A 25,661-nucleotide genomic window follows, 5' to 3' on the forward strand; every position below is an offset into this window, starting at 1 on the left:
TTGATCATTATGCTCATGCTGCAGTCGGCGTCATCTCCTGCTGTTTATCGGTACTTCTCAGCCAGGGCCAGAGCCACAGCAGCCAGGAACTTGTCCATGGCCACGTGGACCTCAGGGGTGAAGTCTTTGGGGAACATGATGGCCATGACCACGAGGATGCAGTGAGACAGAATCTGTGAAAAGAAAGCAATCACACAGATGTTACATGTATGGAGTTTTTAAAACTCCCCACATCATCACACATGGGAGCTTTATGTGCATGAAAACAACAGATGGACCTGTTGCAGGTCTAGAACCCCATCATACTCTAAGTTTGAGGAACACTTCATATCACAGACTATTCTCTTGTAATGACTTTGTCTCTGCACCTTGAAGTTGGCAGGGTCCACACGCAGAGTGAAGGCATGCAGCTCACTGAGGCCAGAAAGACCTCCTTTCAGGTCGTCGATTTTTCTCACAGCTTCTGCAACTCCAGCCATCACTTTGACTCCGTGCTTCCTCACAGCAGGAGAGGTGGGGCTCTGGTCCTTCCAGTGGGAGAAGTAAGTCTTGGTCTGCGGGTACACCGTCAGCATCCTGGGTCACAAACAAATACAACGTGTTGATGAATGAATCATTAACTGATGGAGCAGGTTACATCACTCAGTTTGTCGTCATAGTTACCTGGCCAAAGCATCGGTGCCGATGTCATCTTTCTGTCCAGACACTATAGCCCAGATGGCTTTGACTGCCGCCTTGTCCTTTGCATTGAGACTGGTCATCTTGGCTTCGATTAGCTATTGTTGACTGCCGCTATCAGCCCAAAGCATGAGGGGCTTTATACTTGAAGGTGAGCATGGACACACCCAGAACCTCCTCTTAGATGTGCTGAGTAAGCTTGGTCATGTGATGGGTCGATAAACACAAAACATTCAAATAAATCTTCCCAATGTGTCTCTGTAACACACAAATTATCGTTGATATAATGATCATAGGAAAATGACATAATGAATATGAAAATGCATATTTATGTTTAAAAAAAATATATAAACAGTTTGATCTAGATTTGAGCAACAACTCCAGAATAAAATGGTTCATAGCGTCTGCCTCAAAATTTTCAGGATACATAGAATAATCTGATTTTAAATGCAGGCTCTGCAATCAAGTGATATTAATAGATTTGTTCAGCAGTTGGAAACATTCCAAAACAATGACTTGTCCTTTTCTCTGTTTCCTGCTCCACACATGGTGTGTTTCTAATGCTTAATTATCTCCACCGTGCTGCAGCTGTCAGGGAGGATCCCCTCCAGAGGACGAACCGATAAACTGCGTGTCCAGCCTGTAGTTCAGCTGATAGCCGAGCGCACAGCTGCTTCACAGAACCGGAAACGTGTGGTCAATTATGACCAGATGAGCAGATTCATTGTTTTAGGGCTGACTGCTTTTGGACGTCTCTGAAATGTCAGGATTAAAATGCTCCGAGGTGACGTCTCACTGACAGATATTTCACATATAGGCCTACAATTGAGAAAGATAACAAATTCTGGAATTTGTCAGAACCTGGAAACAATTAATTTGAGTTTTTTTGTCGAAACTATATTGATCGATGATGAAAATATGTCCCATTCACACACACACACACGCACACACACACACACACACACACAAACATGCACACGCACGTCATTTTTCAATACTCTGACTTGATGATGCTTTGTCCACTGTTTTGTCGTCCTCTAGGTGTTATGTCCATGTATTGTCTTTTTTCTGATAACATTTTACAAAATCTAATTAAAACAAGAAAAGAAAATATGTCCCATTTTATTTTCTCTAATGCACAATGAATAACTTAATTGTTCCGGCTCATCGTGGTCATGACCACCGTCAGTGCCGTCAGGTGCGTTCCCCTGCCCTCTTGTGCAGAGAATAAAGTGAAAGCAAGAGAAGTGACCTCGGTTAACTCTTGGACACACGCTGTTTGAAAGTCTACCTCTTTGCGTTGGTGCATGGAAAAAGAGCCGTCTCATTTCTGAATCGCTGGTAGGTGTCCTCTAAAATCCTCCATTGTCTCGAGCATATGGTTCGTGACAGCAGCGTGTCGTCATTCCTCACATGACATCACTCTGTTATCTTAGCGACTCCTCCCAAACACGAGCAGCTGTCTGAGGAAAACAGCTGGTGCTGTGACAAGTGTTCTCCTTGTCGATCACATGCCTTCACAATGCACATCGTCGTTTAAAGGAACGTAAACGGCGGTCCATTGCCGAATATCAATACGTAAAATGTGCACAAATAAAATGAGAAGATAACGACTGTAGGGCCGAAATAGAGCACACACACTCAAAGTAGTTCGCTCACAGTTCAGCCTGTGGAGTCTGCACACATTCTACAGCATACACAGTGATATGATGGTTTCATGTCGGTTCTGGATCTACCGACAGCCTCGATTCAGGTTCTCCTTCATGTGCTCAAGCCTCAAACCTGGCAGGACTTTGTTGTTGTTGTTGTGTATTTTATTGTTGTGTATTTTATTCAGTCAATCATTGAAATACAATACAATATTATTCTATGTAATCTACAAAACAGAAAGACTGAAAAGGTATAGGTAGATGCAAACATGTTTATATATTCCTATCCTAAATTATTAGAATCAAATAAATCAGAAAATTAATATAGAATAAAGAAAAATAATTAAGAAAATAAAAAATGATGTATGCATATAAATATATATATATAAATATATAAAATTATATATACATATATATATTTATATATAAATATATATATATATATCTTCCATATACATACGTTTCAATCACACTTATAACCCTCAAAAATTGTTTTATAAATAATCCTATTGAAAACCGAAAATGAGTTGACCATTCTTACATCAATTTTAACATTGTTCCATAATTGGACTCCTACAATAGAAATACATCTTCTTTGAATCTATTTTTTAGCCTTTTGTACAGTAAACTTACAAACATCTCTCAAGTCATATTTACACTCATGTCTTGAAAACAAACTTTGTACAGTCTGGCAGTGACTTTGTTTTAACTCTGTACATTGTCTGCATTATTTTAGAATAAACCAACTCATTCAATTTCATAACATGTGATCTGTAACAATGGATGTGTGTGCTCATAGTATCCGACAATATTCATGATGCGTATTGCACGTTTTTGTAACACAACTGTTGAATGTATAAAGGTTTTATCAGGTGTGTACCGAGGAGGACGCTTACTCTCGCCAGCAAAGGGTCAAACTGGATCCAAGGTCGGCTTGTGATGGCGACCGGTGAGGATTGTAGAAGCAGAGTAGGATCTCTGGCACAACTTGACCTTCTTCCAACATAGATGGAGAAGAGGAAACATCTGTCATGTACAGAACTACTAGACTGACTCGTTTCTGCTTGTGGCGGATGACCTTGATGAAGGTCACAAGGCAAACCGCGTACGTCTAGTTCTGACGTTTGCCCTCTTCTTGATGAACGTCCGAGGCCTCTTGCTGCACTCGTCCAACTGGACCCGAACATTGTTTTTGAGGGACTATAAAAGAAATGTTAAAGCAGACGGGCCTGAAAGTCACGTCTCTGGAGATGGAAACTTTTCCACTGAACAAGAAAGGGGATTTCTATGTGGCGTCAGTGTCAGAGGTATTGCCTGAACATCAGCATGGAGGCATCGTAGAACACGGACAGAAACGGGAAAACCAATCTGAAGGGCCCACAGCAGGAGATCCCTGGTCCTGGACTTGTTTCATCCAGTGGCGGGCCGTCAGGGCCAGCAAGGCCTTCTCTGCTGGCCTAAACATCATCAGAATATATATTTTTTTCTAAATATATTTCCCCACAAATATGTATTCAATTATTTCCCAGAGTAAGAGTTATTCTCTTAATTTCGCGCCAGGTTGAGATTTGGAGGGCTGGTCTTTATGTTAGATCTTTTATCCAATCATATTCAGCCATCGTGTGTTGCCAGGGGGCTAACATCTGCCCTTAGGCCTTCAGAATCAACATTGAAGGCGCTGGTAGCTTCAAGTGAATGGGAATGACGATGTTGTGTCAACCAATCAGCTTTAGAGTTGGCTCCTCTAGGCCTTCTCGAAGGCCCCGGAAGCGGCACAGGAGCCAGCTAGCAGGCGGAGTGCTGCAGGTCTTTGATTGGATTACCAATATTGAGAGGCGGGTCCTATGGGCAGGTAGATGCAAAACCTCAGAACTAGGAAACTGAATTTGATAAAGGAATTAATTGACTACAAAGCTGTTTTTCAACCCACAATGGCGGAAGGAGGAGAAGATGTCGATTTGGTCGAGCATATACTTGAAATCTGCTTTGGTGCGACAATGCCCTGTTTAGTGAACAAACGAGTGCAAGTGACTTTTTTTCTTTTTCTCCGTCCCGATGCGCGCATTCTGCAGCAGAGAAATTACATGCTGTTGTGTAGATACGATCAACATCAGACGGCTGTTTAGTTTAATAAATGAACAAAGACGTGCTATAGAGAAAATGACGGGGGCGGGCCAATTTTTTATGTCATGCGATCTACCAATACTACGCTGTGATCGTCGTTTTGAGCCCTGGTCAAGAGCCATGGCATCATAATGATAGTAATAAGAGGTGGATTAATTGACCAGGCCTCACTTCTGGGCCGGTCGAGAATTTTATTTGTTGACATTTGTCACGTTAGTCCATCTTCCATTCTGACACCGCAGGGTTGTACCATGCAACAATACGCGTCAGGAGGATGGACGGGAGGAAGAGGGCAGGAAAAGCCAGGTTGAAAAAAGAAAGGCATTTTTCAAGAGGACAAACACAAGTGGCAACTGGTAAAGAGAGACAAAGGCCTAATGATTAGCAACATAACTATTCGGCTAACGTTGTAGCCTTGATTAATATCATTGTAGCGTTGTCAACCAATTCCCAAGCAAAATATTAAATTGAATTAAAATATTATCCTTCTTATATCACCCAAAATATGGTGATCCATAGACTTTGCAAATATTATGCCAATATTGATATATACTGTTGATATTGAAGTATGCAGTAATATGACTCTTAATTCTTCTTTGTAGCTTCGGAGCAGCAGATAAGAGTCTCCTGCTGAAAATGATGAGCCTGACATTTGCAATGAGGAGGCCATGACTACAGGGACAGGTAGAGGATAACAGAGGAAACTATATTAATTAAAGTTATATATTCTAGAGCAGTATATGACAGTACTTGATAAACCAATATGCATTGTTTGTTATAATACTCATGCAGAAAAATTATAATGACCATGACAATGACGGCCCCCATGAGGTCTCACTCCAACAAATCTGTCCGACTGCCTCATCTGAGTCTGAAACCCCTGCTATGCTATTCTGCCTTTTTTAATGTTATGCATATTTTTTGTTAACTTTAACCTTTACATTATTTGTTGTACCATGGTATTAATAAAAGAACGACAGGATAGTAAGAGCTGAACTGTTGCTTCATTTATAAAAAGTGGGCTGGTCTTGAGCCTGAAATTCCCGGGCTGAAAAGTGGCCCCACTCCGGCCCTGGGTGGGACTGTGTAGGACCTCACTGAAGGCCCAGGCACCAGGCCCACGGCCCGCCACTGGTTTCATCAGACCCCTCTTTCTCCCAGAAACCTTTTTCCAGACATGAAGCGACAGTTGAGCTGGTGTAAAACACCGTACACAGGACATGAATACTAACGTAAAGAAACGGGCCACATTGTGTGAGCGCTCCATCTACATCAAAGGTGTAGCTTCCTAATGTGTCCTGAACCGGCTGGAGCTCTGACTGTGATGGGAGAACTTACTCAACCGTGTTAGAGCGCCCTCTAGTGGACATTTAATCACATGCGCTTGTAATTAATTTAAACGTCTGTAAAAATAAACTAAACCAATATGAAGCATATATAGGCAAGAAGAATAACAATAATAATTAACTATGATGCAGCACATTGGCTAGTGCGGGAATAAGCACTGAAGGCAACTGACATGCAAACAATATTAATATTGAAAAAATACCAGATAGAAACAGTGTGGTCCACATTTATTATTATTATTGTTTTTCCAAAATGCACAACTAGAAGACGAGAAACAGTCTAGAATTGTACATAAACCTTCATAAAAGATCAACTAAGGAGCTGTGCGGTTACATAAAGTAGGCGTGAGCTTAATAAACATTCTAAATGTATAAAAAGATAGGGACTTAAATAAAAAAAATGTACGTTTATAAAAATGTCAACTGCTCAAAAGTGAATAAGAAAATTGTGAAAAAAGTGTTTAAAAAGTAATATCAATTTTGACATCAATAAACTTTGCCCTTTTGTTTCGAGGAATTAGAGTGTAGGCGTAATAACTAGTTTATATTGACATATATTATTTTGATATTCACATCTTATACGGCACATCCTTTGAAGACCCCAATCAGACACTTTCTGGTTCCCTGACATCTCACCAGATGACCACAGAGGTGGCTGCACCGGCGCTTTCAGTCTTTTCTCGACAAAGTCTCGTTAAATCTTAATCGCACAGAATATTACAAACACAGATACGCTCTAATCTTTCCTTCCTACCGGCCCGAATACCTTCACGTATAAAAATACCAACAGCACAGCCACGTAGCCTTCAGGGAATAGTGTTGCCCTCTTTCTTCCGTCACACTGATGCCCGACCTGTGTTAATATCAACACCACAATATCACACAGCTGATGGGTGAGATATGTCTTTAGGGAAATGTATTCGTCGTATAAAATAAAATGTTATTGTGTTTAAAAAGGTGAAATAAGTGAATCATTGCTTAGGAAATGAAAAAATGTGATCCTTCAAAGTGAAATGAGTCCAAATTTGAAAGAAATCCATATAAAAAAATACTCTTTGTAAAACTTGTGTATGAATATTAATATATATTGTTGGAGTTAGATTTTTGGAGCACCAAAGCTACTTGAAGGACACTTATCCGTGAGGGCTGGCTTTTGTTATTCCGAATGACTGTGGTACACACAATGACGTGGCTGTGTAAGAGCTAGTGTACACGTTACAATGAAAACACATCGCTCTATAAAGCAACTAATATGAGATTCACATGAAACTAAAAAGTGTATTATAATGAAACTCAGTGAACAGTTTTGATTTGTAAGTGACGCTAAAACCAGCGGATAACTGGACCGCCTCACGGCTGGACCGGTGTCTTGATGTTCAGCTTTTCAAGATTGTACCACACAAGAAATCCGTGTCTTCAAGCGCCACTGGGATTTTTTTTTAAAGACCACAGTGTACAAAAAAGAAACGGATAACAACGGTGAAAACTGTAGTAATTATCTGCACGTTATAATGCATTTAAATTATGGAGGGTGAAGAGAAACGCACGCACACACAAACTCGTTGTTTGTCATAGTTACATAGATGGAGAAAAAAAAAATCAATCGCATTGTAGAATGAGTCGTTACTGTGGACTGGCTGCAGGGGGCGCTATTTAGTCTCCCCGGCAGGAGGAGCGGAACCCAAGAGAGGAGACTTTGGTAGCACCTATAGAAGATTAAAGAATAGAAACATGGTATTATTGATGAAAACAAGTATACTGCTAATACCGGACTATACAGAGGTGACGGTTGTATTGCATGAAGAAGAATCCAGCTGTGAAATTTAAAGAGTTTAGATATTTCTACATTTGTATACCGTTTGGTATCAAATTCTTTTTTCCAGGAGTTTTATCTTCAATCTGCTTCATCTTCTTATTCTTAAATTCGTGACTCCTAAAACTTCGTAACACTTCGTAACACAAGTGGACAAATCCGTCGATATCTTCTTCCTCTATGGCAGATTTCTGCCTGTATGACTGTTGGATGTTGGTGTGAACTGGCTACGGCCCTCATGGCAACAGTGAGTGTGTGTGAGGTGTGTGTGTGAGGTGTGTGTGAGGTGTGTGTGAGGACTCACGGGGGACGGAGGCTTGGCGAAGTTGAGGTGAGCGTACAGAAGCACCGCGATGTCGTTCTGGCTGGCCTCCAGGGCGATGGACAGGGCGGTGCTGCCGTCCTGAAAGGAGCGAGGGGGACGGCGGTGAGACGCTGCCGGGCAAAGTGTTGTCGATCCAAAAAAATAAGAATAATAAGGAGAAAAATTAAACGCTTACATTGTCAGTGAGCGTCGCGTCGCAGCCCGGCACAGACAGCAGCTGACGCACGATGTCCACGTGGCCGTGTTCACACGCACACATGAGCGCGGTGGAGCCGTCGTCGTCCCGGATGTTGACCTGCGCCCCGCAGGACAGCAGCGCCCGCACCATGTCCCCCCGGCCGTGGCTGACCGCCAGCATCAGCGCCGTCTGACCGGCCTGCAAAACACACACGTTTTTAAAACATTTCAACGCGTGGATCTAATTTCAGAACCGTTTGTTGTCATGCTCAGGGTTCTTACACATTTTGACCAATGGATTTCCATGACTTTTCAATGACTTAAATCAAATTTCCATGACCGAACTGAAATCTCGGTGTAAACATGAACGATTTAGAAAATGTTGCGTATCGAGAGCGTACGCCGGCTTATATTTTGAGCGTCTTTCTTTAAAAAAATATATTAATTATTTCAAACTCGGCGTGAATGAACATGTGATTATAACACATTTCCAGGACTTTTCCAAAACTTTGATGATTTAAGTTTTTTTCCATGACTTTTCCAGGCCTGGAAATGACCATTTTAAAATGCCATGACTTTTCCAGGTTTTCCATGACCGTACGAACCCTGCATGCTGCTTTCTGGTGACGAACTCAGTGAGGAGAGAGAACTGAAAAGAACACGCCAGTGCGCTCTCTGTGTGTAGGTCACGTGGGTTTGCTTTGTTTGCGGAGGTGCAGTACAACAACATGGACAGTAGAGGGCGCACCTGGCTGGCCTTGGCGTTGACGTCCCCCGTGCGCAGCAGCTGCAGGACGGTTTGAAGGTCGGTGTCGGAGTGGAAGGCGGCCAGAGCCGTCAGCATGATGGCCGTGTAGCCCGCCTTGTTCTGCTTGTCAGCGTTACACAGGCCTGTCGGGCGAAGAGGGCGATCAGTACGAGCAGCTCACACGGTGACGGGGATGTATGACGTGTTGGAGGAACGAGTGACTAAAGGCCAAACATCTGAACATCTGACACTTATATCATTACCTTCGCATTGAAAATGCGGAAGGTTATGTTTTGATCGCCCATGTATTTATTTATTTATTTGTATGCGTGTTACTTGCATAACTCAAAAAGTATTAAACCGAATCGCATGAAATTGGGTGGGATGATTGGTTATTATCCGGGGACCATTTGATTAGATTTTGGGATCGATCGGGTCAAAGTCATGAAAAGGTCAAAATCTTCTTTTTACCATAGAAAAGTTGATCAATTTCTATCCAATTGGCATGCAACTAATGCCAAAATGTTCATAATTCAATGCCCAATCTTGTGATATGCGAAGGTATGCGCTCTACCGAGTGCCCGTTCTAGTTTCAGACGTTAACGTCCTTAACATTTGGATATTTAGAGCCCGTCATCAGCCACGTCTACACATAGAGTCCCCGCTACGTAATCTTGTCTCACAGACGCTCACCGGTTTCCAGCAGCAGTTTCACCACGGGGAAGTTGGAGTGGGAGACGGTGTAGTGGAGCGCCGTGTTCCCGTTGCCGTCCGCCATGTTGATCACAAACTCCAGCAGCTGAGGCGAGACCGCGGCGAAGCTGTTCATGTAGGCCTCGACGACCGCCGTGTCCGCCGCTTTGTGGCAGGACACGCGCAGCCACTCCTGCAGCACGGTGGTGTAGGCGGCCCTCTGCGGTCAGACACAGCGAGGACGGCGTGAGACACACGACTCGGACGGCACCGACCACACGCTCACAGGCCCACAGCAAAATGAAATGCAAGAAAAGGGTTCGTTGGCAGTCATTTGGAGAAACTTAATACTTCAAACCCAAGAGCTCAGCACAGCAGAGCATATGTATCCGACCTAGACTGATTCAAACATTTAGCAATCTGATATTAAAAGAAACCGATAACCTCTAGTTAAAAAAACAACCTTTTTTAAAGAGTCAGGATAGTTCATGATGTTTTATAAATTACATTACATGTCATTTAGCTGATGCTTATATCAAAAGTGACGTTACATTCACACACCGTAGACACTGCAATTCAGAGTTAGGCGTCTTGCTCAAGGACACATCGACTCGGGCGGGGATTGAACCGCCGACCCCCTGATTGAAAGACGGACCGGCTAACCACCGCAGTAAACGAGGGGACATTTGAGATACTCACGGCTGCCTGCTGGCTGAAGGCGTTGGGCTCCCCCAGGGCTTTCTGCAGGGCATGAAGAGTCGGCATCAGGCTTTCACTCAGGTCCAGTCTGAGATGAGGAGACACCATCAGCCACCGATGCTGCACGACATCATCGTTCTGCCTGTCGACCGTGCGTACGTTTACCTGACTCGCCTGGCTGATGCGGCGGCAGCGTCGTTCGCGAGGCTTTCGGCCGCCGGCTTCGGCTCGGAGAGGACGCTCGTCTCCGATTGGACGCTCGTCTCCGATTGGACGCTCGTCTCCGATTGGACGGTGGCGTGCCGAGCGGCGCTCTCGGTGGTTTCCGCGGCGCGCGGCGATGACGCCGAACGGGCGGCCGAGCTTTGCTCGGGGGCGGATTCAGTGCTCGGTGACGCCGAGGCGATCTCGCGGGCGACCGCGTACTTTTCCGACGACCGGTCGACGGTCTCGTTCGCGGCAGCCGGACTGGGAGGGGCGTCGGAGGCAGTGTCTGTCGCCGGTGACTGGGGGGCTTCGTTGTCCGGCCGTTCGGAGTCGGGCTGATTGAGACTCTGCCGCGAGTCCGGAGCGACGGCCGGTGGCGTGACGGCAATCTGTTGAGGCACGCCGTTGCTTTCTGGAGGCCGGGAGGCCACGCTGTGGGCTGCTGGCTGGTGCTGGGCCGCTGACTCGGGCAGTTTCTCTCTGGCTTCGTGATACTCACTGGAGTCGCTCCCCTCGTCCGAGCTCTCGCTGCTGCTGTCGTCTGACGACGTGGACTCGTAGCTGCGGGTCAAGAAGATCGCGTCGCTGTCAAAGTGACGCCGTGATGGCTTTGGGGTTGGTGCACTGGGTGGACGTGTTGGGACGCCTACCCTCCGTTGACTCCGATGAACTGGAGGTTCTTCTTCGTGGAGGGAGATCCTGGTTCGCCTTCTGCTTTCCGCTTCATAATGGACCTCAGCGAAGACTGGGGGGATGAGGCTGGAAAACGGTACGTGATGTCGTTACGTGACATCGCATGTCATTTAGCTGACGCTTTTATCCAAAACGAGAATCAAGAAAGTAACATTTCTTCAAGAAAACCAAACTCCAAAAAATACCATAATAAGTGCCACTCAAGTGCCTCTGAAGTGCTAACCTGCTTTTGATTCAAGGTATAGTTGGAATAGATGTGTTTTAAGTTCCCCCACTGACATCAGGACAGCAGAAGATGAAGACATTCTGCTATTCTGATGTCAGCGGGGAACAAAGGTCAAAGGTCAAGGGGGTGTTGCGACCAGGGTAAAGTCCAGTTACCTGTCTTTGGGCCTTCTTTTGACTGGACAGCCTCTGGGGGTGTTTGTGCTCCGGTCTCTTCTTCTTCTTCTTCTTCTTTTAAATGCACCAAACTGATCTGGTTACTCGATGTGCCGACGGCGATGGCCGGATTAGCCACCGGCACCGAAGTGGACAACTCGCTCCTCAGGACGTCGCGCACCTGCTTGGAGCTGACGGCGATCGGCAACTCGACCGGAGCTTCTGTGAGAGAGGAGGAAGACTTCGACTTTCAATCAGAAAGTGAGACGCCGTGAGGTCGCCGGTTACTTGTGGACGATCTCACGCAATGCGTCTTATTGTTACAATCTCTAAACGTAAGTGTCGGAGACCTTCGGCTTGTCCTCTGCGGTGACCCTCCACGACGCCGCCAGCCGCCGGCTGAAGGGAGGAGGGGGAGCGGCAGCTCTCGGCTCGCAGCAGGGTGCCCACCTCCACCACCGTGGGCTGCTCCGGCGTGTACACCTGGATCCCCACAGTCCTCTGCTCCCGCTGCTGCTGCTGCGTGAAGCTGACCAGAGTGTGCAGGCTGCAGCCGTGCGGCTCCTGCCCGCCCACGCTGGTGGCCATGACGGGATGCTCCGCCCGAGGGGCCTTCTGGTCCGGCCGCCGCGCCTCCTTCAGCTCCTGCGCGGTCCTCTCCAGCTGGCCCTCGAGCCGACCCACTCGACTCCTCAGCGCCGCCGTCTCCGGCAGCAGCCCCAGGTCCTCCTCCCGAACCCCGACTCCCACGTGACGACCGCCCCCCGAGTCCTCGGGTCCCACCCCGACGGTGCGCACCTCCCGCTTTCCGTCCTCGATCTCGCACCCCGAGTCCTGAAGCTTGGAGCCGTCCGGCGTGGCGGGAGACGGGGGCTCGCCGGCGCCCTTGGCTCCGGTGACCGCCTCCTCTTCGGGGATGTCGATGTAGAGCTCGCCGCGGGGGCGACTCCGATTGAAGCTCAGACTGTGACCCAGGAACTTCTGGCTCTTCAGCTGGACGCTGAGCTGCCGTTTCTCCTCCTGCAGCACGGAGATCTTGACCTGCATCACGGGGATGGTCTTCACCTGCTCCTCCAGCTCCCGGATCTTCCGGAGGGCCGTGGCCATCTGCTCCCTGACGTGCTGCAGGTGGGCCGGAGTCGGGGTCACCGGCGTGGACAGGCCGGAGCTCATCGGGGTGAAGGAGCCGCTGCCCCCGTAGGCTCGGTTGAAGCTGTGCGCGCTGCTGAGCGAGGTGTTGGAGCCGACCACGCTGCTGTGCATGCTGCCCAGGTTGCCCCGGTTGGAGAATCTCCGGCCCTCTTTCTCCTCCTCCAGCTTCCTGCGTGCGTCCAACAGGGTCTTCTCCACCCGGGCGGTGCTGAAGTTGGGCCTCTGCGTCGCGTGGTAGCCCGGGGCGCAGTAGGAGAAGGAGGAGTGTCGGCTGTCCACGCTGGTGTTGGAGCACAGAGACTCCGTGGAGGTCCACCAGGAGCCGGTGTAGCCGTAGCCACGCGGCAGGGAGCCATAGCGCGGCCGGCGTTGGACGGACACCCTCTTGATCGTGTTCCCCTTCTCGATGTCGTTCACGTATTTGAGGAAGTCCAGGTCCAGACGGTAGCCGTAGGGGGTCTCCACTGAGTAGGGCGCCTCCTGGTCTTTGCCGTGCAGCGAGGGGGGGGCAGGCGGGTTGAGTTTCCCTGAGGGGGAAGGAAATAAACTTTAAACAAACGGAAATCTGCGTCTAATCTTGGGCTCAGACTTTCGATGACAGCATTAACTTTGGGCTACCGTGTATTTATACATGTACTCTAAAACAATCGGCCAATCAGACACAGGGTGGAACGGCACAGTTACCATAACCTGATCTTATAAGTGTGTACTTTACTACTTTAATTTTAAATCTTGAATACATAAGTAATAATCTAAACAGAACTTCATTATCATGTGGTGAAATATTCGTACAAATAAACAGAAGCTGCACCTGGGAAGCCGGGGTCCATGTGCAGCACCTGAGCCATCATGAGCTGCTTTTCAAACCCACCGACTCTCACCTGAAGACAGATAGACAGGTGATGAATTCATAAATGAGTTCAGGACACATGATGGAACAACATGTTTCCATTCACAGATAATTAACACACGTGTTTCAGTTCACAGACCTTCATCCGTTTACTTTAGGTTCAAGGTTTTTTTTATTTGCCATTTGTGCCAAGAACAACAGTCCAGACACATTGGAATTGTTTTGCATAAATGATTACGCTAATTATTTGTGCAATTACCTTCGTAATTGAAAATGCGGAAGGTTATGTTTTGATCGCCGTGTATTTATTTATTTATTTATTTGTATGTGTGCTATTCGCATAACTCAAAAAGTATTAAACCGAATCGCATGAAATTTGGTGGGATGATTGGTTATTATCCGGGGACCATTTGATTAGATTTTGGGATCAATCGGGTCAAAGGTAAAAATCTTCTTTTTACCATAGCGCGGTCAATTTGTATCCAATTGGCATGCAACTAATGCCAACATGTTCATAATTCAATGCCCAATCTTGTGATATGCGAAGGTATGCGCTCTACCGAGTGCCCGCTCTAGTTATTTGTATTTTCGGTTTCTACCAGAACATGTTTGTATTTGTATCACACTGTCTGCCTGTCTGAATGAACCTGTATTCACCCTCTGCCTCAAACGTTTTAGCGCCCATATGTTTAAGCCCCGCCCCTCCCGATGAAGGGCTGCTCTGATTGGCTTGCGAGAAAAATACAATCAGCAGGTGACATAAGAAAGGGATTCACATCTCCTTGAATCACATGTTTTCTAAAACTAGGCGGCGCCCAAAAAGACGGACTGGGTCGTCAGGAACTCCAGATACTCAAAATGCACGCTGGAAAAGTGAATATTTTTTAAAAAGAACAAGAAATAAAAGCACATGAGGGGATGTATGAAACGCCGAGGTGTGAGTCACACGCGTGCTATTCGAGTGCTCCATCCTTTTCCTTCTGCGACAAGTGAAAATGTTTACCGTAAAAAGGCATAAGCACCGTAGTCGAGCACTCCGCTAAACACAGTTTGCATTCTGGCCTTAAAACGACCGCTGTTGTTTCTTTAAACCGCATTGTCCTCTCGTGTGCGACTGTTCAGAAGTGTTTCTTTAACCACATCACCCTCCCGCCTCCCTTTCTAATTTCATCCGTTCATTTTCTGAGAGCACGTCGGGTCGCAGTCGACCGTGTGTGTGTGTGTGTGTTTCTGCTCCGAGCCCTCGGAGGAGAGGAGTTACGGGGGGAAAGTTTCCTGGCAGCAAAACCCAAGAGCGAGGTTTGAGACCGCCAGTTACAACCTTATTAGGAATCAGCGGCGCGCGAGAACTTCGCCTCTCAATTCAGGGTTTACAGATACTCCCTCTCTCTCTCTCTCTTTCTCCCCCTCATCTTCCCCTCCTGTGTCTTCTCTCATTTGACTTCCAGTGTGTGTTCCCCCTCTCCCCTCTCTCTCTCTCTCTCCACGTCAGCTGACAATCAGGAGGTTTCAGCTCACGGTCTCACAAAGCAAAGCGACTTGCTGAGAACTCAAACACACTATTCACATCACGATGCATTTAGACTCCTGACTACAGGGTTCTTACACATGTTGACCGATGGATTTCCAGGACTTTTCCATGACTTTAAACCAAATTTCCATGACCAAACTAAAATCTCAGTAGAAACATGAAAACTGGAGAAAATGTTGCGTATTGAGAGCTATCGCCGGCTTATATTTTGAGCGTCTTTCTTTAAAAAATATATTCATTATTTCAAACTCGGCGTAAATGAACACGTGATAACACATTTCCATGACTTTTATGATTTAAGTTTTTTCCATGACTTCTCCAGGCCTGGAAATGACCATTTTAAAATTCCATGACTTTTCCAGGTTTTCCATGACCGTACGAACCCTGTTATAAACAACAGATGACGCTCTTGTCGTCCCGCGGTGAACGACACAGGGTCGGCGACGCCACCGAGCCCACAAAGCCGATGCCTGTGAGTTGAGTGAAGATTAACTCTCGAGGTCGTCTCTTTGTTTGAATTGAGGATGTCGTGTTGGAGCCGCCCGGAGCGTCACCCAGCCGAGCTCCCCGACTCCTCTTTAGACTTCGAGGGGCTCAAGGATCAAAGGGTTTTGGACTCCAAGCCTCCTCTTCGTCTCTCTCGTGCTCCCTCGTGACCGTCGTCAGCGCTGCTCGGAAACACTGACTGGACTGACTTGGTATTTTTTTTGAAGTCCTGTAGTCGGTTTAACGTCCTGCTGCGAGTCCCCTTATCGGCGGCCCTTCGTCGCCCTCTTTGACCCACACCGCGAGGCGTGGAAACACTGTAAGCGCGCACGTACGCACCCGTTTCATCACGAGGGAATGTAATGCGCCGGGAAAAGATTACGCCGTTCGCTTCATCGGACGCCGAGCAGAACAAACTGTGTGTTTTGCTTTTAGAGGAATTCCTACAGATGAACTTTAAGACTTACATTACATGTGGAGAGCAAACTATTACATAGGGAGCACCGCACGGAACTAAAAGATAGGTTGTGTTAAACAATAAGGAATGAGAGGCCTCTGAGGGCGAGACGGTGCGAGCGTCTGTTCGTCTCCAGCGCGGCGTGAAAGCGGTAGATTGATGATGCGCGGCCCGGGTATGCCTACAGGGGTGAGAAAGTGAGAACAGGACACAGAGAAGGGGAGTGGCTGGGAGCAAACGAGCCTGTCTGTGTGTGTGTGTGTGTGTGTGTGTGTGTGTGTGTGTGTGTGTGTGTGTGTGTGTGTGTGTGTGTGCAAGAGGGTGGAAGACGGCGCTGACAGGGGATAGTTGATGAGATATAATTAGCATCCGCAGTTACACAACCAAACATCCCGGCCCAGCAGGCGAGACCAAAACGGCTTCAAAATGTCTCTCTCTCCTTGTTTTCTAACGCCCCCCCCCCCCCCCAACACACCCCCCCCCACCCCCGCACCAGGCCTCCACATCTGCTCCTCCAACAGCGGCTCATTGGGTGTTTCAGATGTGCGAGCATGTGTGTCTGGCTTGGATCTCTCTCTCTCTCTGACAGAGTTCCTTTGAGCTGACATCTGAACAGAAGCCAGTGTGCGCCCTTCTCCCCTCGTGTCACGTTGCCATTCTTCAGGCGTCTCTCCCCGGCCACAAGAATCCAAGACCAAATGTGTTTACAGCCGCAAAAACCACACAAACGGAAGTCCTCCTCCCTCCTCCGTCCCCCCACGCCGTTAAGATCAAGACGCCCCCCCTCGGGGGAGAAGACGCAGGTCACCCAGCGCCAATTACACATCTGCCGTACGTCCTGGAAGACGTAATGAGAATAACTGCACTCTACATTACATTACATGTCATTTAGCAGACGCTTTTATCCAAAGCGACTCACAATAAGTGCATCAACCTACACTCAAAAAAACGATTCGAGCCCTTCTTAGAGGTGACACATTTAAATATTGTTTGATACATTTAAATAAATCAATTACAAAACGAAGATATTTATATTGAATGGGTGGAACACAAAATGTATGAATTCTTTCATTTATTAGATTTATTTAGGTTAGATGGTGTGCATATCAACTCAAAATAAATGTGTTTCATTGAGGACTACCCTTTGCGCATGCGCCAGCTGAAAATCAGTTGTTTACATGAGGTGAAGACACTTTCAGGGCTGTACGGTGGTGTGGTGGCTAGGACTGTTGCCTCACAGCCAGAGGGCCGTGGGTTCAATTCCCAGTCAGGGCGTTCCTTCTGTGTGGAGTTTGCATATTTTGTTAGTTAGTTTATATTTTGAGTTGGACAAACACAAATTAATTTAATTTAATGAATATCGTTATTTTATTTTAGATGTATTTGAAACAAATGAGTTGGACTAACTTAATTACATTGTATTGCACTGATGTGCTAAATTTGAGTTGGAGTTGCATATAATTATTGGATGGAAAACCTGCCAACAATTTAATTGAGTTCATCCAATGAGTCATTTCTTTGAGTGTAGAGTACAAACTAAGAACAACAAGAATACAGAAAGTAACATTTCCTCAACATAGTCGAACTACAAAAGTACCATAATAAGAGCTATTTAAGTGCCACTGAAGCGCTAATCTGTGTTTTAATCTAGATATAGTCGGAAAAGGTGTGTTTTTAGTTTCCGGCGGAAGCTGTAGAGACTTCCTGCTGTCCACTCTACTGGGAGTGGAGCGTCTTTGACATCTCAGCAGACATTGTGAGACATTTATTTTTTACAGCACGGGTCTGAACTCTTGTGTCGGTGGATTGAGAGTTTTGAGACCACCCTGAAAAGTAATTTAAGATGCCAGGCTTCATTTTGAGGTCAACTCTGTTCAGATTGTCAAACTCATTGCTTCCATCCGTTGAGTCACCTTATTATTATTGCCAATACAATGCATTAGACCTCAGTGTTGCTATGTTTGAAATACCACGACCAGAGAAGATGTTTTTTTTCCACTGCCATCGGGACTCGGTGATTAGTATTCTGCTGGAGCTTGGGAATGGTTTGCGAATTAGGAAAAGAAGGAAAGGGGGATTTATTTTCCGCTTCGTACCAGCTGCGAGGACGGGATCTCTCCTCCCCAGGCTCCTTGCTCTCCCTTCCTTCTCGTGCACTCGTCCTACAGTCGGCACCTGGGGGGGAACCAGGAGAAAAGGGAAACTTTAACTTTGGCGGTCGCGGTTTTCGGTGGATCCAAGACGTAGTCACCAGACGACGTGAGATCATCAAACAACGTAAAAAAAAAAAAATAAGGTGTGTAGCTCTGTTGACCCGGACAGGGAACAAAAGAGACTCTGGACAATGTCCTCCGTTTGCATACAGCAAACCTTGACATTTACTCCACTTACTTTAATGCATAGCCCCCCCCCCCCCATTCCATTCCTCCCTCCAATGCATGGCTCTCTAATCAATTCAAGGCCGGGAGCCTCCCTGCAATGTGATTGGGCAATGTGTGTTCCGTTTTCTTGCCTCTGTGATCCACACACACACACACACACACACACACACTCACACACATACACACACACACACACAAACACACACTCCAGTATTTTGTGGCAACAGAGAACCTGAAAGCCAGACAGATTTCATGAGCCTTCATCGCCCACATCATCGTTTTTTTGGGTGACCATTGCATAATTTCATAACAAGGCGTGTTGTTGTCCAGCTCATTGCTTCATACTGTTGTCATGCCGATAGCACCGAGGGCGGAGGGGCGGGGGGAGAAACAGACCTTTCAGACTGGAACGACGGGCCGAACCACAAAGAGCCATTCATTCAGCCCCTGGTTCCACAGCTGGTTCTAATAGAAAGTAAGGAGGGGCATCTCAGAGAGAGAGAGAGAGAGAGAGAGAGGGAGGGAGAGAGAGAGAGAGAGGGAGGGAGGGAGGGAGAGAGAGAGAGGGAGGGAGGGAGAGGGAGAGAGAGAGGGGAAGAGAGGGAGGGAGGAGAGAGAGAGGAGAGAGAGAGAGAGGGAGAGAGAGAGAGAGAGAGAGGGGAAGAGAGAGAGGGAGGGAGAGAGAGAGAGGGGAAGAGAGAGAGGGAGAGAGAGGGCGGGAGGGAGAGGGAGAGAGAGGGAGGGAGAGAGAGAGAGGGGAAGAGGAGGGAGGGAGGGAGGGAGAGAGAGAGAGAGAGGGAGAGAGAGAGAGAGATTGTGTGTGTATGAGTGTGTGGTAAGCAAACTTGCCTCAAAACAAACAAACAGTGTATGAAGTGCCGTGATGCACACACACACACACACACACACACACTGACGGAGACGGGAACTACGCGGGCCGAGCGGCCGATATCTACGAGGTTGCCCCGCAGCCTCCAAAAATGGCCGCCAATCCGTGCGGCTAATTGCGCAACTCCCAATATTATGAATCACGACCCGATTACAGAATCCTGCTCGTCGATGCCAAAACGCCGCTTTCAAGGGAAAGGAGATTAAAGCGAGAGAACTCGGCGAACGCGAGACGAATACCAGACGTCACGGGAGACGACTTGAACTCCCGTCGACTCCCACGCAGCGCGGAGGGAAAACGCCGCCCGGGGCCCGGAGACTCCCACGGAGCGACAAACACAGCTGCGGCGTTTAAATCGTCGTATTAAGGGCCGGCGGATGTGAAAGTGATTTCTGTGGCGACAGGTAACCAATGCGCCTCTCTCTCATGTCACCTCCGTGCTTAGAGAAGGCTCTCGGATGACCCCCTGCTCTGCCAGGGCATGAGCATGCCCCCCCTCCCCCTCCCCCCTCCTCCCCCTCTTCATACCGAGCAAATTGATGTGGCCAAACAGACGATATCTGGCAACGCTTTTGAAGTGGGATGAAGAAAGGGTTACAGGAAAAGGGAGCTCCATCTTTCTATTCCCAGAGGATCCCGAATCAACCCGGTCACTTCCCCCCCGGCCCAGGAGAAAGAGTAACAAGGGGAGGAGAGCGTGAAGGGGGGAGAGAAAGAGGAGAGAAAAAAAAAGGGGGGTAAGTCAGGAGAGCGGTGTGCGAGTGAGGGAGGGTGGGAGAGAAAGAATGGGAATGTGAGGAAAGAAAGGCAAAACTGCTGGGAGGAGGAGGAGGAGGAAGAGGAGGGTGGGGGGAGAAACGCTGCTGAGAGTTTGAGATGGAAAGTTCTCGAATGAGAAGACCACGAGTCCAGCAGAATGAATCACCGCCGCCGCCGCCACCGGGAGCAACGGGACGAGGCCGTAGGCGGCGAGAACTCAGTTTAAAAACAAAAAGGACCTTTTCCTCATAATCTCAAAAGGCTCCGCCTTGAAGATTACCATCATTTGCGCATTCCTCCCCTAGAAATAGGCCGACAATCGAGAATCCCTCATGAGAAGCTGCACTTCGTCTCCCCGTGTGAAGCTGATGGTTGCTCAGAGCCCCCCCCCCACACACACACACAGAGTAACCGGCCGCAAAGGCCTCCATATAGACATGAGGAGATCTAAACGTCGGGATCCCCACGGGAGGCGCGGTTGTCGATCTACCGAGGCGTCTTCGCCCTTCCTCGTGGAACGGCTTCGTTCGACCGCAGGGTCGTCGCACGAACGGTAAATCCGAAGAGAAATATGACAACAAATCCGACGGGCGGCTGCAGAACGGCGAATGTGAAAAGCGACGGCGGTCGTTTTGTCGTCACCGCTCGGCCGCCGGGCCCAGGTGACGTCATCTCGACGTGTTCCTGTGGGCCATGTGGGTTTTGACTAATTTGGGTTTAATAACTCAGGACAGCGAAATCATAATCCAGCGGGACGTCCCTTCCAGGATCGCCTGCACTAAAAAAAGCCTGTTTTTCACATTACGGCGTGGTGGCGGTGGCGTGGAGGAGCAGACGGCGCTGGGCCGAGGAGTCTGGGCTCGGGTCCGGCCAGGAGGAGGGGCCCGCCGGCTCCCGTTACTCCTGGAACGGGAGCAGAGTAAACACCCGCCCCGGGCTGCGATTGGTCATCGTGCCGACCTCCGACAGGAAACCGAACGCGGGTGGGGCTGAGCGACAAGGAGCGGCAGCGGGGAAAGAAGACCGGCGGAAACAAACAAAAAACCTGAAGATTCGGGAGGAAGAATTCCCCGTGCGAGTCGTGGAGGATTAGGAATGACGCGGAGCAGAGGGGCTCTGCGATGGTTTGAGGAGAGCCGTTGGGGTCTGGAGAGGGGAGCGAGACGAAGGCCAGACGGCGATGAGACGGGGCGGCCGGGGTCAAGGCTCGGGGGCGTCGTGTGTTGCGGCGCAGAGGAAGTGACCTCACTGCGAATTTAAGATGTTTCCTCTCAGGGGATCTAATCAATTACTTCCCGAGAGCTGTTGGTCTAAAAACATCCAGGACACTGACGACTCCAACACGTGTGTGTGTGTGTGTGTGTGTACGCTTTACTGGACAGAAAAGCACATCTTGTTTTTACTGAGTGATTAATGGATTGAAGGAGGTCCAGTGAGATTATTTAGGCTGATAATCTCAGTCCCCAGTACTTTAAAAGCCAGATTAGACCGTATGTTCTCGATACCGGCTGCTCCAATCAGAGTTCAGTGGGAGCGTTGACCCTCTCCGTCTTGCCCAAATCAGACCGATGGTACTTCTGCAATACTCGGCCGTGTTTTTATCCCTAACTTTAAACTAATCAACCTCGAATACGACTATAAGAACGTTGTTAACAACAATAATAATAACTTTATTTACATAGCACCTTTAAAAACAATGTTTACAAAGTGCTCCACAGAGAGTCGAAGCAAAACAAGTGGAATAGCAAGAAACCAATATTACATTTAAAAGTATATATTAAAATAAAAAATAAAATGGAAAATAAAAAATTAATTAATTAAAAACCAAATAAATTAAAAACAGACAACTAAATTAGGGGAACCAAAGTTCTGCATAAAAAGACTAGATCACGTAAAAGCTGTTCTAACAAAAGCTGAGGAACTATTTTTTTTTAAAAAGGTTCAGGATGCTTTGAGGGAGGAAAACATGGAACATGTTTCTGATTGGTCGATATGGAGAAAATAAAATATCACACTTTATTAAAACAATTACTTCTAGAGCAGTCATATTACCATATTATCTATACCAAAACATCAATATAATATTGATATATTGCCCATCCCTGGTGACTGATAATCTTTTTATGTTATAAATGGTATATATGCAGATATAATAAGAAGTAAAACACAAGTTTCCTGCATGTGTATTCACTCAAAAGGCATTTTAACAACATTATAGATCTTTATATATCGCTAACTCGATCTACTTCAGAGACGTAAAGGATCATTAAACACGGTGTATTGTTTAAACCAGAACAGTTCGTCCATCACGCAGTAAAACTGTCCGGAGTTTCTTATCAGTGGTTGAACTCACAGACAGCGACGGACCGTCTCTCCAGGTTGCAGGGAGTAATTTCATGAGGCTCACTAAACCATTTAAATGCCCGGCGTGTGGCCTAGTGTGCAAATGGGGTTTACAGCCCTGCATTCCTCGACTGCACCCCTGGGTCCAGAAGCTGTAACGAGACGATCACATTCCAGCACGGTGAAAAAAAAAACTTCTGAAGGAAACTCCAGCTGCACACAAACGTGACCAGAGAATCCCGAACTGTGGCGTGAGGAACTCCCCCGGGGTGATGGGTTTCCAAGGGGGACCCCAGTCCGTTTGCACCATTATTACAAAGAATCAGGACATTTTCAGTCCTGATTCTTTGTAATAAGAATATTAGAATAAATGTCGGAGCCACAGACCGCGTAACGCCATTCTCGACTCGCCACGGAAGCAGCCCGAGTGCCACGCAGCTGTCCGCTGGGAGGCGATTTAATACGGCCAGCGGGACAGCGGTGTATTGTGTGAAGGCCGCACTGTGACAGGCTGATGACGGCACCCCCACATCCTAACAACTGCGGCACGTCCCTAATCATCACAACAGCTGACGTGCTGGTGACTCAGAGGTCATGTACACACACACACATCATGAGACCGCCTGACACATGAAGTCCATTCATAAACAAAACAATCCTCCATGTTGTAACACAAAACCGATTTACATGTCGAGAGGGAACATCTCCATGCGTCCGGATTGAGACACGGTTTCGAGCCTCCGGCTTTCTGAAAAAGCACACGTGTGGAGGAGTGGAGTTCACCCTGCTTCGGCCCCCAGCTGCCATCACTCCATCGGCACCCATCCATCTTCAGAGGAGCGAGGCGAGGCGACCGCTGACCGGTTACAGGCGGCGAGACGAGCAAATTTGAGGGCGAGAAGCCGGCGAGCGAAAAAAAAGCGGACCGACATCTGGAAGCAATGAGAACTTTGCAGAATGCACCGGGCCCACCCTCTCCCCCGAGCCGGCGTACTCTTCACTCGGCTTTTCATTTCAACAAATGCATATTTAGAAAAAAAGGGTTGGATTGTTGCAGCAGATAAGTGTATGGCAAGGGGGAGGGGCTTGGGGGGGTCAATAATGGAGGTCAAACTGAAACAAACACCCAAATGTGTTCATAAGTGGAGAAAGGGGGGTTGGCAATGCAACCTACAGTATACTACACTATTATAACTATATTAATCGATGCACACACACAAGTTGATCATGTCACGTGGCAGAAAGAAAGCCCTTAAATGACGTGGAGAATGTAATGCTGCTCTATGTAATGCACAGCTTTAATTTACATTTATATCATAATTATCACATCTACATAAATTTAAAGGTCGGCGCAAACTCACATTTTCGGTTTGACATTCACTTCGACGCGACTATCGTCATTCTGAATATAATATTCTCGAGGTTTGATGAACGTTAACGGCGCGTCTCGCCGCGCGCGCGCGCGAGCGAGCCTCAAATGATGCTCGCGAACAAACAAAAAAGGCACCGCGACCACCACGAGACTCAGTTTCACGTTCCTCTTTACGGTAAAGAAATACTCGAGGGGGATTATTAAAAATAATTCGCCTTATAGAGCAGGTAGTAATAGGAGTATGACCGAAGCTGGCGGGGTTTTAGGGGGGAGAAAAGAGCCGTTACTTCGGAGAGAGAGAGAGAGAGAGAGAGGACCGAGGCTTCACAAAAGAAGTCCCACTCTCAAAGAAGGCTCCTCGCCTGCAGCGATTTAAAACAACAGACTGACACAGAGACTCCGGGACAGTTTTCCCAACAGAGGAATCGCAAGTTATTCCCGGTTCTTACCTGCCCTCTGGTTATCCTTTCACCCGGCTCGGCCCAGGAGGAGCGCTCACTGACAGACAAAAACACCGCAGCCAAGATGCTCCGAGCCCCCGCCCCTCCTCTCCGCTTCGCCCCGCCCCTTAAAGGGCCAGCGACCACGAGGCCAATCGGGGCGCTCCAGCGCGTCATCGTTCGGGGGAGCTCCAACCTGCCGTGGGGCCTTCGTTTCCCTCCAAGGAAGCGCGCTGCTTCATCGAGTACCAGGCAGGAGCTTCAAGGACATCCACACACCTTCACCGACACGTCAATGACTTTAAAGGGCCTCCAAGGGCCTCCTTCCACGGCCCTTAGTGGGCACGGAGAACCTTATTTTACTCCACTGGAAGACCTATATTAGAAAGTCAAGGTGCAGAAGTATTATCAGCAAAATATACTCCTTAATCATAATCTATCAACAGTGAATCTGTTTCTATAAATATTAAGTTTGCATGTAAAGTTTATTATATTTGACTAAATTATCAAGTACCTCAAAAAATAAATACAGTAATTTGAAACATGTACTTACTTTCCATGACTTTTTTTTATCATTTTAAATTTATTTAACCAGGAAATGCCTCTGAGATTAAAAATCTCCTTTACAAGAGTGTCCTGGCCAAGACAGCAGCAGTAGCACATTACACACAGTTTCAGACAATACAACATAAAACAGTGACAGACAATATAAAAAAAATTAAAAAATCACAGCATGATTATAACCAAAACTAAGACTCAAGTCAACACAACCCAGCTCACACAGGAGCATATACCTCCGTCATAATAAACATCTACAACCAGATGAATTTCCCTCCATATCTTTCAATCTATTTTTAAAAACACCTAAAGAGACCGGTTCCCGGAGACCCAGGTATATGACCATCTAAGCTCTTAGTGGATCAAGGACCTTCGCAAGGTAAGTTCAAGGGCCTCCAAGAACCTCCATGGAAACCAAAGAACCTCAGTAGGAGGACCCGCCAGATCCCCTGAACACTTTAGGCTCTCTGCAAGGACGAGAAGGGAAACTCCAAAGTACAACGAGCTTTTAAGGAAGAACAAGAAATATCAAGAACATTCAAAGTTCGAGTACAAGTAAGAACCTCCAAGGACATTAAAAGGACCAACAAACCTTTAAATAACCTCAGAGACAAAAAGAGAGTGGGGAAGAGACCAGAGCTCAAAAACAACAACATGTTTGACATATGTTCAGGTAATAAGATGGAAAAGAAAAACATCCACAAAACATTTAATTAACATTAATTTAGAAAAGATTTTTGAGTCACATTTTAAAACTTAACGGTTTTATTTATTTTCTAAACTATAACTTAATTCATTACAACTCGACCACAGTAGAGTACTGAGTGATTGTGCTCAGTGGAAAACTTCCAGCCCTCAGCTGCGATGGACCGAGCCATCGTAAGTCTCCGTAAAGTATCCGAACGTAAAC

At 47.2% G+C, this 25,661-nt stretch overlaps 2 protein-coding genes across 3 annotated transcripts; both read right to left on the reverse strand.

The window, feature by feature from the left end:
* Positions 1-777, reverse strand: LOC130188645 (hemoglobin embryonic subunit alpha-like). Its single transcript, XM_056407055.1, has 3 exons — positions 664-777; positions 369-576; positions 1-173 (listed from the first exon to the last, which is right to left on the reverse strand). The coding sequence occupies exons 1-3, from the start codon at positions 759-761 to the stop codon at positions 45-47; spliced, it is 435 nt and encodes a 144-aa protein (XP_056263030.1). The 5' UTR covers positions 762-777; the 3' UTR covers positions 1-44.
* A 5,231-nt stretch (positions 778-6,008) lies between these two features.
* kank2 (KN motif and ankyrin repeat domains 2) lies at positions 6,009-24,258 on the reverse strand. 2 transcript variants are annotated; one of them, XM_056407508.1, is made up of 13 exons: positions 24,203-24,258; positions 18,106-18,184; positions 13,497-13,566; positions 11,884-13,212; positions 11,534-11,755; positions 11,110-11,218; positions 10,418-11,020; positions 10,253-10,340; positions 9,554-9,773; positions 8,861-9,003; positions 8,111-8,311; positions 7,915-8,013; positions 6,009-7,503 (listed from the first exon to the last, which is right to left on the reverse strand). In XM_056407508.1, the coding sequence occupies exons 3-13, from the start codon at positions 13,534-13,536 to the stop codon at positions 7,447-7,449; spliced, it is 3,111 nt and encodes a 1,036-aa protein (XP_056263483.1). In that variant the 5' UTR covers positions 13,537-13,566; positions 18,106-18,184; positions 24,203-24,258; the 3' UTR covers positions 6,009-7,446. The 2 variants fall into 2 exon arrangements, with proteins under 2 accessions (XP_056263483.1, XP_056263482.1); XM_056407507.1 differs by lacking the exon at positions 24,203-24,258 and adding an exon at positions 18,787-18,863.
* Positions 24,259-25,661: the final 1,403 nt, after the last annotated feature.

The sequence above is a fragment of the Pseudoliparis swirei genome, chromosome 23 (genome assembly GCF_029220125.1).
Source record: "Pseudoliparis swirei isolate HS2019 ecotype Mariana Trench chromosome 23, NWPU_hadal_v1, whole genome shotgun sequence".
In the NCBI taxonomy this organism is placed as follows: domain Eukaryota; kingdom Metazoa; phylum Chordata; class Actinopteri; order Perciformes; family Liparidae; genus Pseudoliparis; species Pseudoliparis swirei.

Coding starts and splice junctions, on each gene's coding strand:
- kank2 (XM_056407508.1), bottom strand. CDS start 13,536: ATGATGGCTCAGGTGCTGCACATGGACCCCGGCTTCCCAG. Junction 11,756..11,883: donor CCGCAGAGGACAAGCCGAAG/GTCTCCGACACT, acceptor CCTCTCTCACAG/AAGCTCCGGTCGAGTTGCCG. Junction 11,021..11,109: donor TTCATCGGAGTCAACGGAGG/GTAGGCGTCCCA, acceptor CTTGACCCGCAG/CTACGAGTCCACGTCGTCAG.
- LOC130188645 (XM_056407055.1), bottom strand. CDS start 761: ATGACCAGTCTCAATGCAAAGGACAAGGCGGCAGTCAAAGCCATCTGG. Junction 577..663: donor GGCACCGATGCTTTGGCCAG/GTAACTATGACG, acceptor TTTGTGACCCAG/GATGCTGACGGTGTACCCGC. Junction 174..368: donor TGGACCCTGCCAACTTCAAG/GTGCAGAGACAA, acceptor TTCTTTTCACAG/ATTCTGTCTCACTGCATCCT.